General features: G+C 40.6%; 1 protein-coding gene across 1 annotated transcript in view; it reads right to left on the bottom strand.

The window, feature by feature from the left end:
• The window catches only part of DSE (dermatan sulfate epimerase), a 21371-nt gene extending 8108 nt beyond the window's left edge, over positions 1 to 13263 (bottom strand). The window contains exons 1-2 of the mRNA XM_009707013.1: positions 12848 to 13263; positions 2193 to 2446 (exon numbers count right to left, since the gene is read on the bottom strand). Coding sequence (XP_009705315.1) covers positions 2193 to 2446; positions 12848 to 13263 — 670 coding nt within the window. The remainder of the gene's footprint in view (positions 1 to 2192; positions 2447 to 12847) is intronic.
• Positions 13264 to 15712: the final 2449 nt, after the last annotated feature.

Genomic DNA, 15712 nt, shown 5'->3' with positions numbered 1-15712 from the left:
GGTTCAGCACAGTGTATTTACCACTAACGCATATATGTCCTGTTCACTTAGTTTATACCTATTCTATAACACTCTACTTGTAGTATATGAAAAGAATAATAATACATTAGAAAAAAACTAAGAGACTCAACACTCTGTCAGGTTACCCAACAAAAAAAGAACAAATCTCACCTAAAATGAGCAGCACCTATAGCAAGTTAGGCCTTAGTCAAGTTTCTTTGAGTATCTGAGTGTTTATTTTAACTCAAAGACTCCAATATACGTGTGTGTCTAGAATTCATTTCAATTAGTTTCATTTTTCAGTCCTATGACAACGTTTTTAAGCTGGCTATTTCACCTCTGTATGCTTCAATAGCTGAACTGTGTTTAAAATTATTAGTTGGGACTTAAATATTTTGGGAGAAAAGTCTACCCTAAGATGCACAGCAATTGCAAATAGTGTAGCTGATACAGCAAGAATAGTATGTTCGCTCCCCTTCTCCTTCCCTTTTTTGTTTTTCTCTCCTTCAGAAAAAGCATTTCATCTTGGAATGAGAATTTTTAAAAAAATTTTTTATTTTAGACAAACAGAAAAACTTCATTTAAATTTCCATTTTTTAAAAAATAAAGTTGCTCTATAGTGAAAACAACTGAGTTTTCATTTAGAAATATACAGTCTGTTTTGATCTATTTTAATTTGAAATATCACTGCTATTTTCAAATTGCTCAAGTGTTATTGAATTTGCCTTTCTGTTGTGTGTCCTCCCACCCCACTCCGCAAAAAAAAACCCAAAACTCTACCAACCTTTGGTGAAAGAAATATTGCCCAACTTTATCTGTGATGTTACCCTCGTTTGGCCCAAAGCATACTTATGGTCTATAACGAAAAGCAGAGTCATCTTGCAAACTGCCAGCTTTCTGCAACAACAGAGGCTGGGGGAAGGACGGTGTTATGAGGAATTTAGCAAAACCCACTGAATAAACATGATCTCAGTCTTCAGTTTGTGGAAGGCAAGATAGGAGGACAGGGAATAACTCCCACACATACTCTTGCTGCTTTTCAGCACACGCACATCAGTGGATGCGCTTGTTTGGACAAACACGTAACACAAAGATGTCCCCCCCAAACGCAGGAGGTGCCACAGAATTGGTCACACTTCTCTGGGCACCTGAAAGCTCCAACGATGCCTAGATGTGCCTTTGCCTGGCAGAGCTGAAACGCTTGGCAATGCCATCAGCATCCAGAAACGAGATTTTCCTTGACTTGCAGCAAGTAAGTAGTTCCCTTGGGCATCGTGTTTTCAAAATAACTTCTAGCACATATTAAATAACCATTTGATAAAATACTGACACATTCTTATAAAAGCAGGAGCTGGTTCCACGACTTCCACCTCTCAGCCCAAGTACCACTGGGGTTTAAAGTCAGGATTTCTTCTCTGCTCTCTCCGTGACCGGCATTCTCCTTCACACCGGCTATCGCGTGGACAGGGGGAGTGGGAGAGCCCCCAGGCAGAGCAGCCAAAAGCAACTGGTGAAGTTATTCACCTGGGAAGGACGGGTTGAAGTCCCCAAAGTAAAGGAGAAGATGACACCTGGCACAGACACCTCTTGGATGAAGGATGTGGGGTGCAAGGGCATAGCTCCGAGGGAAAAAGGTAAAGCCCTGCTTGTCTCCAGAGAAAAGGATGCTGGAAAGAAAGATCCTGAGCTGTGGCCTTTGGGTGGCTAAAGTCATACCTCTGCAGCTCTCTCAGGGAGACAGGACAGAAATCCTGGATGAAATTCCAGGTTATCCTGTTGTCCAGCTCCCAGCTCGGAGCACGGGGTGTTTCTTACTGCATTCTGTAAGGAGCCCAAGCGGGTCCCGCTTTAATGATAATCTGCCCTGAGAGACCCCCTCTGTAAATGTGGGCTGGACAGACGATACACAAGGGGATCTTTAATGCTTACCATCAGTGAGGTAAGAATTTCAGAATCACTGAGATAACTGAATTTACCTACATAGGTACGCATGCATATATATATTATACCTTGTACATCTGCCCACAGACTTTTGTTCTATTCAGTAAATCAAATTCTTCTAAGCAGCAAAAGAGCAAACCCAATACTGCTGTACTCTCAGAAGCATTTCCATCAGTTCCTAAACTTTGCTCCATAAACGGCTGATGGAGTCGATACACTTCAGAAAAATGTTCCTACGGTTTAGCACCTACCTTGATTCATCAGAACCAGGCTTCCCGCCAGCAGGGCCACACAGTTGGTAGGCTGGTGGTTGTGGAGGTACTGGAAGCCCCATCCACGTCTGTATGATGTTTCGTACATATATCCCGAGGCATTGGCAATTACCTCAAGAAATCTCTCCTGTTGAGTCTTGCTAAGATAGCTGTACAAGAAGTCATACGCAGTGGCAAAACCAACTAAGGAGTGAGCGAGAGGGACCTCATCCCACGGGGCATCCTTCACTAGCCTGTCAATAAAGAAAGATGCCAATTAATTGAGTTTCACCCACTTATTTTTCTCCTTCACCGTACTATGAGTTGTGCATGACTTAATGTCTCTGAAGTTAGGCAATTCATGTTGAATTTGACCACAGTAGTAAGGTACTTACCAAGCCTCTGAGACCATTTTTTTCTTTCCTAGGTATGGACAACATTAACCTTCAAAGCTCATTAATTTTATTAGAAAGATTAAGTCATTAAATATTAAAACAGTGCTTGCAATATTCGGGGTCTTGCTAGGAGAAACAGATATGTGGAATATTGATTGTACAGAAGTGGAATCTATTTATCCGAAGCAAGATCACATCATTTTTGTGAGAAAGTAATATCCCATAGTTTATTTTCCTCCAAAAAAATCTGTAACAACCTTTTTCTTTTCCAAAGGAACCAAATGCTGATAAATTCCTGAATGGTGGCTACGGGACTGAAGTTGTCTTTAAAGCAAGTGTAATAAAATAACTCACTATGCTGTTTCTTCATTTCCCAAATGCATTCAAGGACAGAAGTAGAGATTTTGCAATTTACTTTCATGACTACAGTTCAAACTAACATACTTAATAGCATTAAAAAAACCCAGTGTTTAACATAAACTAGAGGTAAAATGATGCCCCTACTCAAAATTACTTTCTAGGACCCATCTGCTTGTATCCAATGATTACATTGAACTCAGCAAAACCTTAAATCTGTACCAAGAAAATTCATCATGGAGGTGGAGGTAGTGGAGAACAAATATTTCTCTTAAATCAAGCATATATTGTGTATCAAAGACTTTAGTTTTGCAGTACTGACAGTACATTCAGGCCATGGTTCTACAGAAAAGGAAATATGAAGGAATATACAGTGAAAAAAATCTTTGATAAACTGAACAATCACCAGTTGCTTTCATGGTTGTTTTCTTATTTCACTTTCTTTGCAATATATTTTTTTATTACAGAAATGAATTTTAAATTGTTGAGATGACAGCGTCCTACTGCAATCAGTGCAAATTGTGTTGTGCTCCTGAAAATGTGCACCTTCCAGCTTCAACTATTCTATGACTCTATAAATATCATTTAATCTTAATTCATGTAAGCAGTAGGGTGAACAAAGAGATGAGAAAAAATACCAGAAGAGCAAGATTAAAAAAAAAAATTAAAAAAATCTTCATTCTGCTATAGGAACATTTATTTGCATTCAAAATTCATGAATGAACCACACAGAAATTATGACCATCAGCCTAGGGCATGCAACTATGGTAAAACACAACATCTACAAGTGAGAAAAATGACCTTTAATTTTTATTTCGATATATCTAACATCATTGGAAGAACTCAAATGAAGCTGGCCCATTCATACCTGTACGTAAGGAAAGCCTCTGTAGACTTTTTGCTTAGTTGAATTTCCAAGCTTTAAATGTTCACCTTCTCTCAGCTTCAATTCCACCTTCTACTGAGTGAAGTTATACTTTCATTTTTCCTTTTTTTAAATGAAATCTGTATCTCACAGATTTTAAATTAAATACATGAATGCATTCAGCATTGAGCAGCAGGATTGGACCTTTTTTTTAACCAAAGGTTTTATTGGACTAGATTTTTTTTTTGCATAATTCTGTTTCTTGGCTAACAGACAGGCACTGATAGAAAATGGTTGTGAACAACATTAAGACAGACAGCTATAAGTCTAGCAACAAATAACTGCCAAAGCACCAGGAAAAAAAGTTCTAGAAGTTTACTACTCATCTTCTCCACATCCACATGCTATTCTCGATAGTCAATGTCATGGACATTGCTCTGTCCATTTTTCCCTGGTTCAAACTCTAAAGTTATAAACGAAGACTTCCAGCCAGGTATAGTAAAATTTCTTACTTATGTTTTCACTTAATTGTTGTGCAAAACATTACAGACTTGTAAGCCAAAACATTTACATGCTTTTCCTAGAAGCTCATTCTTTCCATATTTCCAGATAAACTGGAAGAAAACAAAGCTGAACTGGGTAAGCAACTCTGCTGACTCTCTAGATTTACTTACACTCTGTCACTGAGGCACAGAAATTGAAAATCCCAGTTAATTGGTTATTTGTCAATCTTAATTCTCTGCAACTCTATTTCAGCTTTTTCATCTTTCCTTATCATTGAAAAAGCTCTTAAAATGTTGTTAGTCCTATAGGTAAAAGTAAAGCTGCATTCTACGCCGGTTATATGAACACCTTGACACCGTGACTGCTGTCAGAAATCCTTTGACACATGAACATACCTTTGACCAGCTATATCATGAATCCTAGTTTCCAAAGTATTTTAGTTTTGCTTTTCACTAAACTTTTGCACATTCAGAAATCAGAGTTCAAATGGGTAGAGGAAATACCACTTTAAAGGCTGCTGCCTGGAGCAATTACAAAGCGATTGAGGCGAAGTCAAACATTAGGGGGGAAGAAAAGAACAATGAAAGAATTTGAGTTAATGTAAAACATTGAATTCAAAGTGCAGTATCCTTATAGCAGCATACAAACTGCTAATTAGAACGTGCTTAAAGCTGTTTAATGATCTTTACCTGACTTCATCTTAAGTGGGATTTGACAGTAGAACTGATTTATTGTAACTTTCATCGTTAAGATGTATGCTAACTTTATGTTTGGTTTCAAATTCAATACTGCATCAAATTCTACAGTAGAAGAGCGTGTACTGGTCTCTGTGATGCTATTTCTGGTAAAATAGGAAGCACTCTCATACATGGGAAGTGCTAAATCAATCGGTTATGACTGCATTCAGGTTGCTGATTTCTTCAGCAAAGAAACCAACCTTCAGTGTAAAAACCTTGTTAGGCATCCCAAGCCTACATATTGGGAGAGTTACCCACCTCGGGCCAGACAAAGTACTTTGTCATAACTTCCCTCAAATTGCAATTCAGTATAGTAAGTCTTGTGTAGAATTTCACAGAGGAAATTCACACGAGTAATAGAGCAAATCAAAGATGTTGATTTAAAGTTCCTCATTTCTAAACATATGAAATCACAGGCAACATCTGTTCTTAAAGTTAAGCTCCCTTGAAGTAATAACTCTTTAGCTGATATAAATCAGTGCACCTCCATTAACTGGATTTCAATGGGACCAAGCAATGTACACCAAACAATGTGGAACATGATTCACAAGAAGAATGGTCAAGTAGCAAGCATTAAATGCTTTTTGTATCTAAATTACGCTCTCATTTTTCAAATGGATCTCCAGTGTCAGATTTGGTAAACAGCCGACCTGATAAACCGTGGGAAAGCGTGGTACCATGGGCCTGCACTGAACATATTATGTGAAAAAAGAGTTTTTAGGGCTACCTATTAACTATCATACTCTGAAGTATTACAGAAAAGTTGTGTGTATTTATACAAATAAAGGTAGGTAAAAACATGCTAATGCTTTGCACTGGAAAACAGCTATTTTCTAAGCCTCTCAGGAGTAAAACTTAACATCGGAGAGTATGAACCTCAGCTTAGCAATTCACTGTGTCTGAAGACAGCAAGTAACCTTTACCTCAGTGCCTCATTAGCCTCTTTGGTCTTTTCATGGTGCCAGATGTTACAAAAAAAGAACCTAAAGTAAATAAAAATATCTGTAATAGATTCTTTAATATAGAGCAACTACTTAGAAAGATAAGGACTTCTGGCAAAGGCAACTGTTCCAAAAATTCTAAAATATTAAAACAACAATTTTAAACAACAAAAATTTTAAAACAACAGCTAAACCATAAATGCATCCCTACACATAGCACACAAAAAAAAACCCACCAACTTTTTTACACTTACATACCTATACCTGTATTTGGAAGAGGTGCCTATCTGGAAACTGGAGAAGGTTTATAAAAGAGCAAAAGGTGCTGAACGGGTCTGCTGCCTAACGATCAAACTCCATCAACACCCAAAGCCATATGCATCATTCCGCACAAAGAACCGCTGTCTGGACAAATCCTGCGAATGGCACAGGACAAATACATGCCTGGGGTGTTCTTTGAAGTTCTCTTCATCTGTGTCATTTAAAATATTTTTGTTAAGTTATTTTAAACATTTAGAGTTTGATATAAATCCTCCATGAAGAAACGAGAGAAATAAAGAGATCATGGATATGGCTGGTATTACGGGCAAGTAGTATGGTTTTCCTACATGTGTGGAGAATTTTAGCATGGTGCAACGTGGTTACCTGGTTTAGATTTGCCACCTTCTACAATGAACAATGAATCTGAAGGGGGGGTTAAGACCCAGTTCTTCAGTCATCAATTTATGATGTCAAGAACCATTACGCACGCACTGCGTTGTCAAGGCTAAGAGTGTACACATCTCCTTCACTAAATGTGACTCCATGCTCCAAATAAGTATATCAACTGTACAAAATTTTGGATGGGAAGCAAAAATCAATATCAACAACAACAGCAAAAATTGTGGGAAGATTACCACAAACTATCCATTTCTTGACAACATTCCTGATGCTACTAATGACTCTTTTCTCAGTAGAAATGGTTTTCTGTAGTTTTCCCTGATTTCTCTTTACTGATAACTACTTCCTTACCGAAACCAGAAGTATTAGCATTTCTTTAAGAAATATAAGCTAAGAGGGGAAAAAAAAAAACCACTGTCTGCCCAGTTCAAGGCAGGATTTAAATCAAACTCTGCTGCTTAAGTGAGTCCTCTGATCGTGGCCTGCGGGATGTTTAGAATAGCCTTTCCTTCGCTTTGTATTCAGTTCTTAAAAACAAATGGAAGTAAACAGGAAAATAACACTTTCTAACTTGAGGAACAGAAAACCCTTCCAGGCCGTATGAGATCTGATTTCTAGCCTCTATGCCAATACGTAATATGGCATCACTGCATGCAAAATGAAGCATTAAGCACATCCTGACACATACGTTACACAAGTAATCCGCATCCTGAATTTAATGCTCCAAACTTTCCCATGACAAATTACTTACTGCAGAATAACTCGTGGAGGTTGAGGGCAGATTAAGCTAAGGATGGAAGGAAGCATGCCGGTACTCCCTCCTCAGCACCCAGCCTCTCGCTCTCACGAGGTGGATGTGAAGGAAACGAGTCGGGGCTCTTTTCTAAAGGCTTACAGCTGAAAATTACTCCAAGGACAGCCCTCCAGTGCATTTCGATGCGATCTATCTTAGACATGGTAGCTAGCTAACAGCATGGTTAAGTTTAATGCACATTAAATGTCAAGTGTGGATGCAAACGCGGCATGTGATGGGGCCAACCGACCTCTGGATCCTGAAATCAATTGCCTAGTTGTACAGTCTTCCCAATGCCAACGTCCATGCCAATGCCCTGGCACTCCAAGACCCTTACTGTTGTTCTGACCCACTTCTGGGGGAAGGAGATACAGCTCTAAACCTCCCATCCGGCAAAGGAGAGAAATATTCTTCCGTGGCCAGAGGGAGTATACATGCTAAGAGGGAGCATACCTACCAAGGGGAATGAGACCACCAACATTTGTTTTATAAACTAGTCTCAATTTTCAGTATTTTTCTTACAAAGCCTTCAAAACAAAATATTTTCTTGTGCTCAAATGGAATATGTTCTTCACACACAGAACAGTATCTTCCAATTTTTGTTTTGGAAAGGAAAAAAGAAAAATGCTTGAAAAAAATCTGTTTCATCCAAAACAACCTCTCAGCTTTCACCCTTTCCACATTTTTCTGGTTGGCTGCCAAAACAAAAACCCCATTATCTGCACAACTTAAGTGCTTGGTCATCTGCAACAAGAAAAATGTTAAGAATAAAAAAATCCTTGGAAAATTGATGATTTATCTTTCCTGTGTCTAAGGTAAAACATGACAAGTTTGCCCCATCTCTTTACCAGCCGTGCGTCAGCAGCAGCCGCTCCGACGCTCTCGTGTTCCTTGCAGCTCAGTTGACAGGCAGATGGGCAAAGGAGCGGTTAAATGTAAAGGGCCACAATATGGGGGAAAAAAGGCAACATACGGACAGCATTTTTGAGAAGTTTTAAGAGCCTACGATAAAAGTAGGGTTGTACTGCTTAGGCGTTGAGGAGGCATCTAAAGCTTTACTTCTTTGGAAACCTTCATCTACTTTCTATCCTCTTTCTCTGTTTCCCGCAGGTCTATAATCATCATTCTGCCACTTCTAAAGCTTCTTTCAGATCCTCTTCTCTCATTTTGGCTTTGATCACAAGAGAGTCCTTTTCACACGGGGCTCGCTCTTGGTATCACTCATCATCCTTCTGTGTTGACACATTACTAAAGAAGAACTGAGTCTGGTTTAGTAGTTCTCAGTGCCATATTAAGCAGAGACCAAAATTTAGTTATGTTATTATTTCAACGGATCACCTGTAGCTCTCGTTGTAGCAAATTTTAATACCAGGCATGCCACAAAGTGAGCTCCCTGTAGCTACCACACAACTTCAGTGCCAATTTATCTCCTAGAGGTCCTATCAATTAAAAAAGAAGGTATAAAAGAAACCTTTTGAAATCCAGCTCGCCATTTAATTTCACAGTCATGCACAATTTCTATTTTTAAATACTACATATGAAAAAGATCAAACCCTTATGCTGTTTTTTGATATTTCCCTTCCTAATGTAATATATATTCCAGATACCAAATTCATCCTCCCACCCTTCCTTTTCTTTTACTTCCTCCCCGTAGGAGGCTATCTCAGCAACCCCAAACTTCTGTCATACAAACTTCTATGCCGCAGTCTTATAAAACCTTCCTAAGTTTTCTTTGAATGTGACTGCTGGTTGATTACTGGGAGTCAAACAGATGTTCTAGATTTGTGGTGTCAGCACTGAGGCTGGCTTTATTTCAACTCGGCACATGTGAATTCATTTTAGTTATACATTTATCTAAAAATTTAATTATTTATGTTTATGCATTTTTATTTTGTAATCCATATTGTTCAACACTGAGCACTATCTGGATACTAACTGCAACATTCCTATAGCATGCTCCAATACTTTTAATAAACAGGGACTAATAGAAGGCTATAGGATTGCTGGTTAATAAGAAATAGCAAAAAAGTCACTGATTTGTTACATCAAAGCCTCCCGTTAGCTTCCCCTTCCTCGCTGCTGTTTCCTTGGAATGTTTGCACGCGCTCCCCGTAGAAACCCACAGAGCCAGGCTTACTGTCAAATCCCACACCTTCCTGCACATTGGTAACATATTTGTCTTTAAAACCACTGTGTCAATGATGTGCAAAAAAAAAAGGTACAGAAATGTCTTGTCTGGCAACTGCAAACGGGGACGTCTCTCCTGCTGTACGAAGGGTGCAGAATTTGTGAACTCCTAAGGCATTTGTTTATAAGGCGGGCTTAGTAAAGAACAGCATTTTTCACTGCTTTGTCCAAAACACAGAATCTGACTGAGCTCTTATTTCTGCACGATGCGACTCCGATGACATCACTCCGCCCAGCGCAGGAGCGGGCCAAGGCGGCATATGGAAAGGATCATGAGTACAGATCCCCTCCGCCAAAATGCGCTTCTGGTGGGGAGTGCTCTAGGGCCAGTCCGAGATAAACCGCCAGAAAACACATCGATATCCTCTCTTCTCTGTTAAATAAGATATTATGGCTTAAATACAGGGACAAACTTTCCCTAAGATTTTAGACAGCATCTAGATATCAAATCCCAGAAAAAACAAGCGAGTTATTTGCTACCAGCTTTTAATTTTTACATCTATTCATCTCTTCATCTATTTTACATCTATTCATCTAGTCATCTATTTTTACTGAAATATTAATGCACTATGTTCCCCTGCTCTTGCTAGTCTCCAAAACGTTGTCCGTTCCCATATTATTTTGGGTGACTGTTACAGTTAGCTATTAGCCATTGCCCCTTTGTTTATTTTAAAATGTAAACCTACTCCAGGATGTAGCAATTACGGATGCTCTGTTAGGAGCAGCACGCCCATCAACATTGGTTGTTATGACAAATGGCTCAAACTCTGTTAACCTACATGAATGGGAACTCAATTAAGGGTGTCCTTTATTATGTGATTAAAAAAATGAGTATTTTAATAGATGAGAAAAGACAAAAGTGCTTAATTACCTGCCCCTTCCATGCATGTATCAATTAGCAGTAGATTTCCTCATAAGTGTATCCTGAGATATTGAACCATATTTGGACTATTGAGGATTCTCGCTAATGTAAAGATGAAATTTAAAATGTCATCCATGTTTCTGCCACAGCATGTGAAAAGCTGGCCAGATGGAGGTTACACGAAGGGCAGCTTGCCCTATCGCCTGTGCTTCTGATTTCCTCCTTCTGCACTTCCCCTCTTAAGGGCATTGCACCTGCTGCTTTTACAAAGCAGAGAACCTTGATTAAACCTTGATTGTTTGCTAAATGATATGTCTACATCAGAAGGGAAAGATGAGAAAAGGGTGGTTTCTCATTCACTGAAGCAACGCAAGACACTTGTTTGAGAAAAACAGTGGTCTGGGGGAGGTAAACGTCAACAAAGCCAAGTGGAAAGAGGTTATCCTCTCCGTTCTGGTTGGTATCTGCTCAGCTGGGACAAAGGAGAGCATCATGGTAAGGGACAGAGGAACCACAATTAATCCAGGGTGGGAATCACAGGACACAGGGAACTGAAATGAGGTTATTGAAACAGTGAGACGTAGGAAACTGAGAAAGGCAGACACAAATGAGTTCCACCACTCAAAATATTACTTGCTCCTCTTTCTTATTCCATTAAAACAGATGGCCACGTAACTATGTTTACACTACCCAAAGCAAGTTAAGAAAGAGTGCGAACAATGAAACTCAGGAGGAAGATGTTGACTTTGGAGCCGTCCGCAGGTCCTGCTGGAGATGGTTACATGTCCTTGGATTCACCTCTGTACAGCTCTATCCCTCTGCCAGCGTGCCAGAAGAAACACAGACTGCCTCTGGAGGTAAGCAAGACTGAGGCTTTGTATTGCTATGCTTCAGTGGAAGATTTTGGAAATTACCACCATGCTGTTCGGCCAATACTTTTCTTCCCAACTCCCATCTATCCTGTCTTCTGTGACAGGCAAGCAGCTTAAGCCCAGCCTGTCCCTTCTCTCTCCCACCACTTCTTTTGTTCTAGTTCCTGTATTTTTGTGGCATTCACCACTAAAACACTTGGTATAGGAGAACCCCAACACTGTAATGCCTTTTAAATCATGCCCATCAGGAGGATACAGATCCCAAGCTATGCTAGCTCAAATCCAGCATCATTCCAATGACGGTCCACGGATGGATGCCGTTTACGGGACACTACTAGTTGGTCTTAACCCAAAGAGAGTGAGGAATAGTAGTTTGAGCAACGAATACTGCTTGAACAGCTAATGCTTATTCCTGTGCTGCCTCAAACCCCAGCTCAAGACTTCTGCTGAGCTGCTGCCACCACAGAGCTGTCGGAGAGCATCTGCGGCGAGGGGAGCAGAGCCCCATCGCACCTCCAGCTCGCTGCCCTGGGCAGAAGCCACTGTCTTGGCAAAGCCCACGTTTCCATCCTCTGACCTCCTCACCGTGGCCACAGTCTGCAAAGCGTGGCAACGGCTGCAGGGGGGTAGGGGAAATGTGTCTGCCTGAGAAAGAAGGAGATAAATTGCTGGTGGGTATGAAAAAGGAAGATGAGGAGGAGACAGACCTTGGGGTCCCGATTGCTAGACTCACTTGTACAGTGAGAACATTAACTTCTGTCCCCATAGAAAGAGTTTGGCACAGGGAAGATGGAGTAACTTGTGGGAAACAACTCACATCCAGGTGAAGTTAATCCAGGAGGTGGTTGTCAAAATGCCAGTTACACTCAGGCAGTTCCAGTAAAGTAATCAGATGGACAACTGTCTTTATCGTGTCCCAGTATGTCTTAAGGAGAGGCACAAGAACCGTACAGCCAAGTGGAGCTGCAAGTCTGAACTGAAGCTCAGACAGACGTTACAGCAGACCGCAGAAACTCAAGAGCGTCATTTTTACCTTAACCTAATTATTCCTTTTTCACAGGTTCCCCTTTCTCGAATTCTTCCTAAGGAAGAATTACCCAAAAGATACGTATGAGTCTGGAAAAAAGAGATTAAAGAATAACGCTTTTAGCACTTCTCACCACAAATCGGATGTGAAACCCTGCCTTCTGATTGGGAGTGGTTTTGGATTGGTTTTTTCTTTTAAACTTTACAGCAATTAGGGTGGTACAGCAAGGGTCATGCTCCTTCTTTCAGCATTAATTTGAACAGGGCAGTGAAGGTGAAAAGCTGTGTGTCACTGCTGGTCCAGGTGAGGGTAAACACATTCAGCAAGTTAGTCACTGTTAAAGCGACTGTTAGAACAACTGAAATAATTTAAGCAATTCACTCATCCATTCACTCCTCCAACTGCAAGCAGTTTATACAGTAAGAACAACTTAAAAAAAAAAGACAAAAATCTACCAACTAGGCTGAGCTGCCATCCTCTCCATGTAATCCTTGGCCATGTTGATGGCCTCGATGTTTTCAGGGTAGAGCACGCAGAACATCGCCAAGGCCCCGAGGTTGTTGCCATAAATTTCATTCCACCGAGCGCTGAACTCCTTCGGGTCCCAGGGAGGAAGGTACTCCAGGGGATTCGAAAGCATCGTTTGCACTGCCTCAATCAGCCGAGCCGCAATGTGCCGGTGCGTGGTGGTGGCCTGGAGACGCAGAGCCTCCACGTCCCCTTTGGAGAAGTAGAGCATGGGGTAGCTGTCGTAGTTGGCGTTGACAAAAGGAACCATCGCGTCCGGGTCCTCCCTGGCGCCGTAGGCAAAGGCGAAGCAAACTGCGTGTATGAAAAACACACTTGGGGCTCCCCGTGTGTGAGTCCTCATTGTGGCATCAGATCTCCAAGTCTCAGTGGCAGCCAAACCATCTTTGAAATATCCTACGGCAGATGGAGGTGAAAGAGAGAGTTAGAAAATGAATCCGTGAGACACTACAATTCAGGATGCTCTCTAGCAAATACGATTCCACCTAGACTTAAAGAACCCCACGTATTTGTCCAGGTGGCTTTCAAATCATTTCTATATGAATACTTCTGACAAAATACCCGCCGAGCAAGCAATCCTAAAGAAAAACCCGTACACTTTGAAGAAAGCCCCTTTCTCCCACATCTTCCCCCCTAGTAACCGATACGAGGTGAAAGAACACACTGAGAGCTCTAGTACTTGAGATTTCAAATAATTGCAACGGTGCCTAATCTGAGGCAGCGCTGACTGTACTGGCAAGCAGAGAAGGGTGGGAGGGGAAGAGGAGGAGGAGGAGGAGGAGGAAGGGGGAGAGCCAGGGAGCTTGTGCTGGCGGCAGCCAAGCCTGCATGCTGCCTTGGCTGATGTTAGCAGCTGGAGAGGGAAGGATGAGGAATGCTGGAAGTTTGCGCCGGGGTCATTTTATACCGCGCTGGAGGCCTCCAGTTCTGACACGTCCTCATTTTCAGAAAAAAAAAAAAGGAAAAAAAACAAGTCAAAGAAAAAAAGAGAAAGAGAAAGAGAAAGCAGCAGAGCCTTAGAAAACCAGCAGAAATACCTTGCTTTCAAGGCATTTAGGGTTTTTGCATCATCATTATTATTATCATTATTATTTTTCTTAGGGGCTCTCCATTTTGCATGTGGAGATTTACTGCCAGCTACCAAGAAGGCTCAACGCTGAATCAAAGCGCATATTTTCCTTCCTCTACATGACTTCTCAAGAAGTGTTCCAATGGCACATCTATGCAGAGGTTACATGTAAGTATTTAAACATAGTAAGTTACTTTGTAAAAATCACAAACTATCTAGCCTGAAGTCGCAGATAAAACATGGCCAGGATCCCCCCGAGGAAAGCCAGCAAATTCCTAGAATTCTTCGGAGGGGAAAGGTTACAGAAAGCAGACCCAAGAGAGAACGTCTTATGTAAATAATGAACAGTAGTTTTCAATTATTAAACGGAGAAATAGACAGAAGGAAAGAAAACCTAAAAACAAATATGAAATGTTTTTTTTTCCATGGAAAACCTGTTTCACAGGATTCAGTCATAAAACTCCTAAGAAGCTGAAGTACAAAGCAACCTTTTCTTTCTCCCCACAGCTCCCTACCTATAGATGCCAAAATTTTCTAACAGAAACTTAGGCTGCTAAAACTTTTATTTAGAGCCCCACATCCTGATTCAACAACGTCATTCATGTGTGCGCAGACAATGAGACAACCTCGACAGACCGCATCCCTCCATGCCTACCGGGCACACGGACCTTTGGCACCTTTGGCCAAGAAGTACATCTCCTCTGGTGCATTCCTGCCTAGGGGAAAAATAATATTGCACCCTGTAACTGCCGACATTTATATATTACAGCGCGTAGCATAATTGCTTTAACAGACCGTAATGGAAGATGACATTTTCATAGTATTTTAACGCATTTTGCAAGTAAGTTTTGCCCTTTTTTGGATGTAAACCAATCACTACAGGACACGTTATGCAGATCACAGGGTGGTTTATTTGCTAATACTTTTACTATATCTACATAGTCACTCACCACATACACACATGCAAAGAAACATGCACCGTAGTTCATCCAAACATACTCGTCTACTCGTATATCATCTATAAATAAGGAAACCATACAACAGTATATTTTGAAAGGAAGGAGGTAAAAACCAGCCAAACCAGTACATTGTGTTTGAAATATGATGTCATTTTTTAACTGTTAAAAACCCCTGCTTTTTCATAATTTAAAAAAAAAAAACCAACACACCATAGTTTTTTCAAAAGCCTCTATGATCCCTGAGAAACGGGGGCAGAAGAAAGGACCTAAAAAAAAAAAATCTAAAAAAAAAAGCAAAAATGCCTGTAACTTTTTCTGTGACGATTATACATTGAAAGAAGTTTCCTGGCTTACACAATCAGAAAACTATCCCAGCTAGCAGTAAGGCCTTCATACATTCTTTTCTTGGTTTGATTTCTGTAAGTACTTCTGCACATCAATGAGAATTAAGCACATGTATAAGTTTAAGGATGGATTTAAGAGTTCCCCAAGCAAGGATCTTTCTGATCAGAGATTAGGGAACACACAGTAAGGTTTCCCTGAACTCCTTCTTTGTAAATCTGGACACACATTTCCCAGCATTTCACCATCATCAAACACCTCTAGTGCTGTCTAAAATTCCTAGTCTGTATTTTAAGAATTCAATAACCCACCTCATTTTCTCCCCTCACGCCTGTGTGCATTTAATAGAGAAGGTAACCCCTTTTTTTACCTTGTACACCATACCACACTGTTTAGACTAACAGCAGCATAACTGGAAAACC

This window comes from Cariama cristata, unplaced genomic scaffold (assembly GCF_000690535.1).
Source record: "Cariama cristata isolate BGI_N322 unplaced genomic scaffold, ASM69053v1 scaffold10309, whole genome shotgun sequence".
In the NCBI taxonomy this organism is placed as follows: Eukaryota; Metazoa; Chordata; class Aves; order Cariamiformes; family Cariamidae; genus Cariama; species Cariama cristata.
Note: the sequence above shows the minus strand (reverse complement) of the source record. Positions and strands in the feature narration are given on the sequence as shown.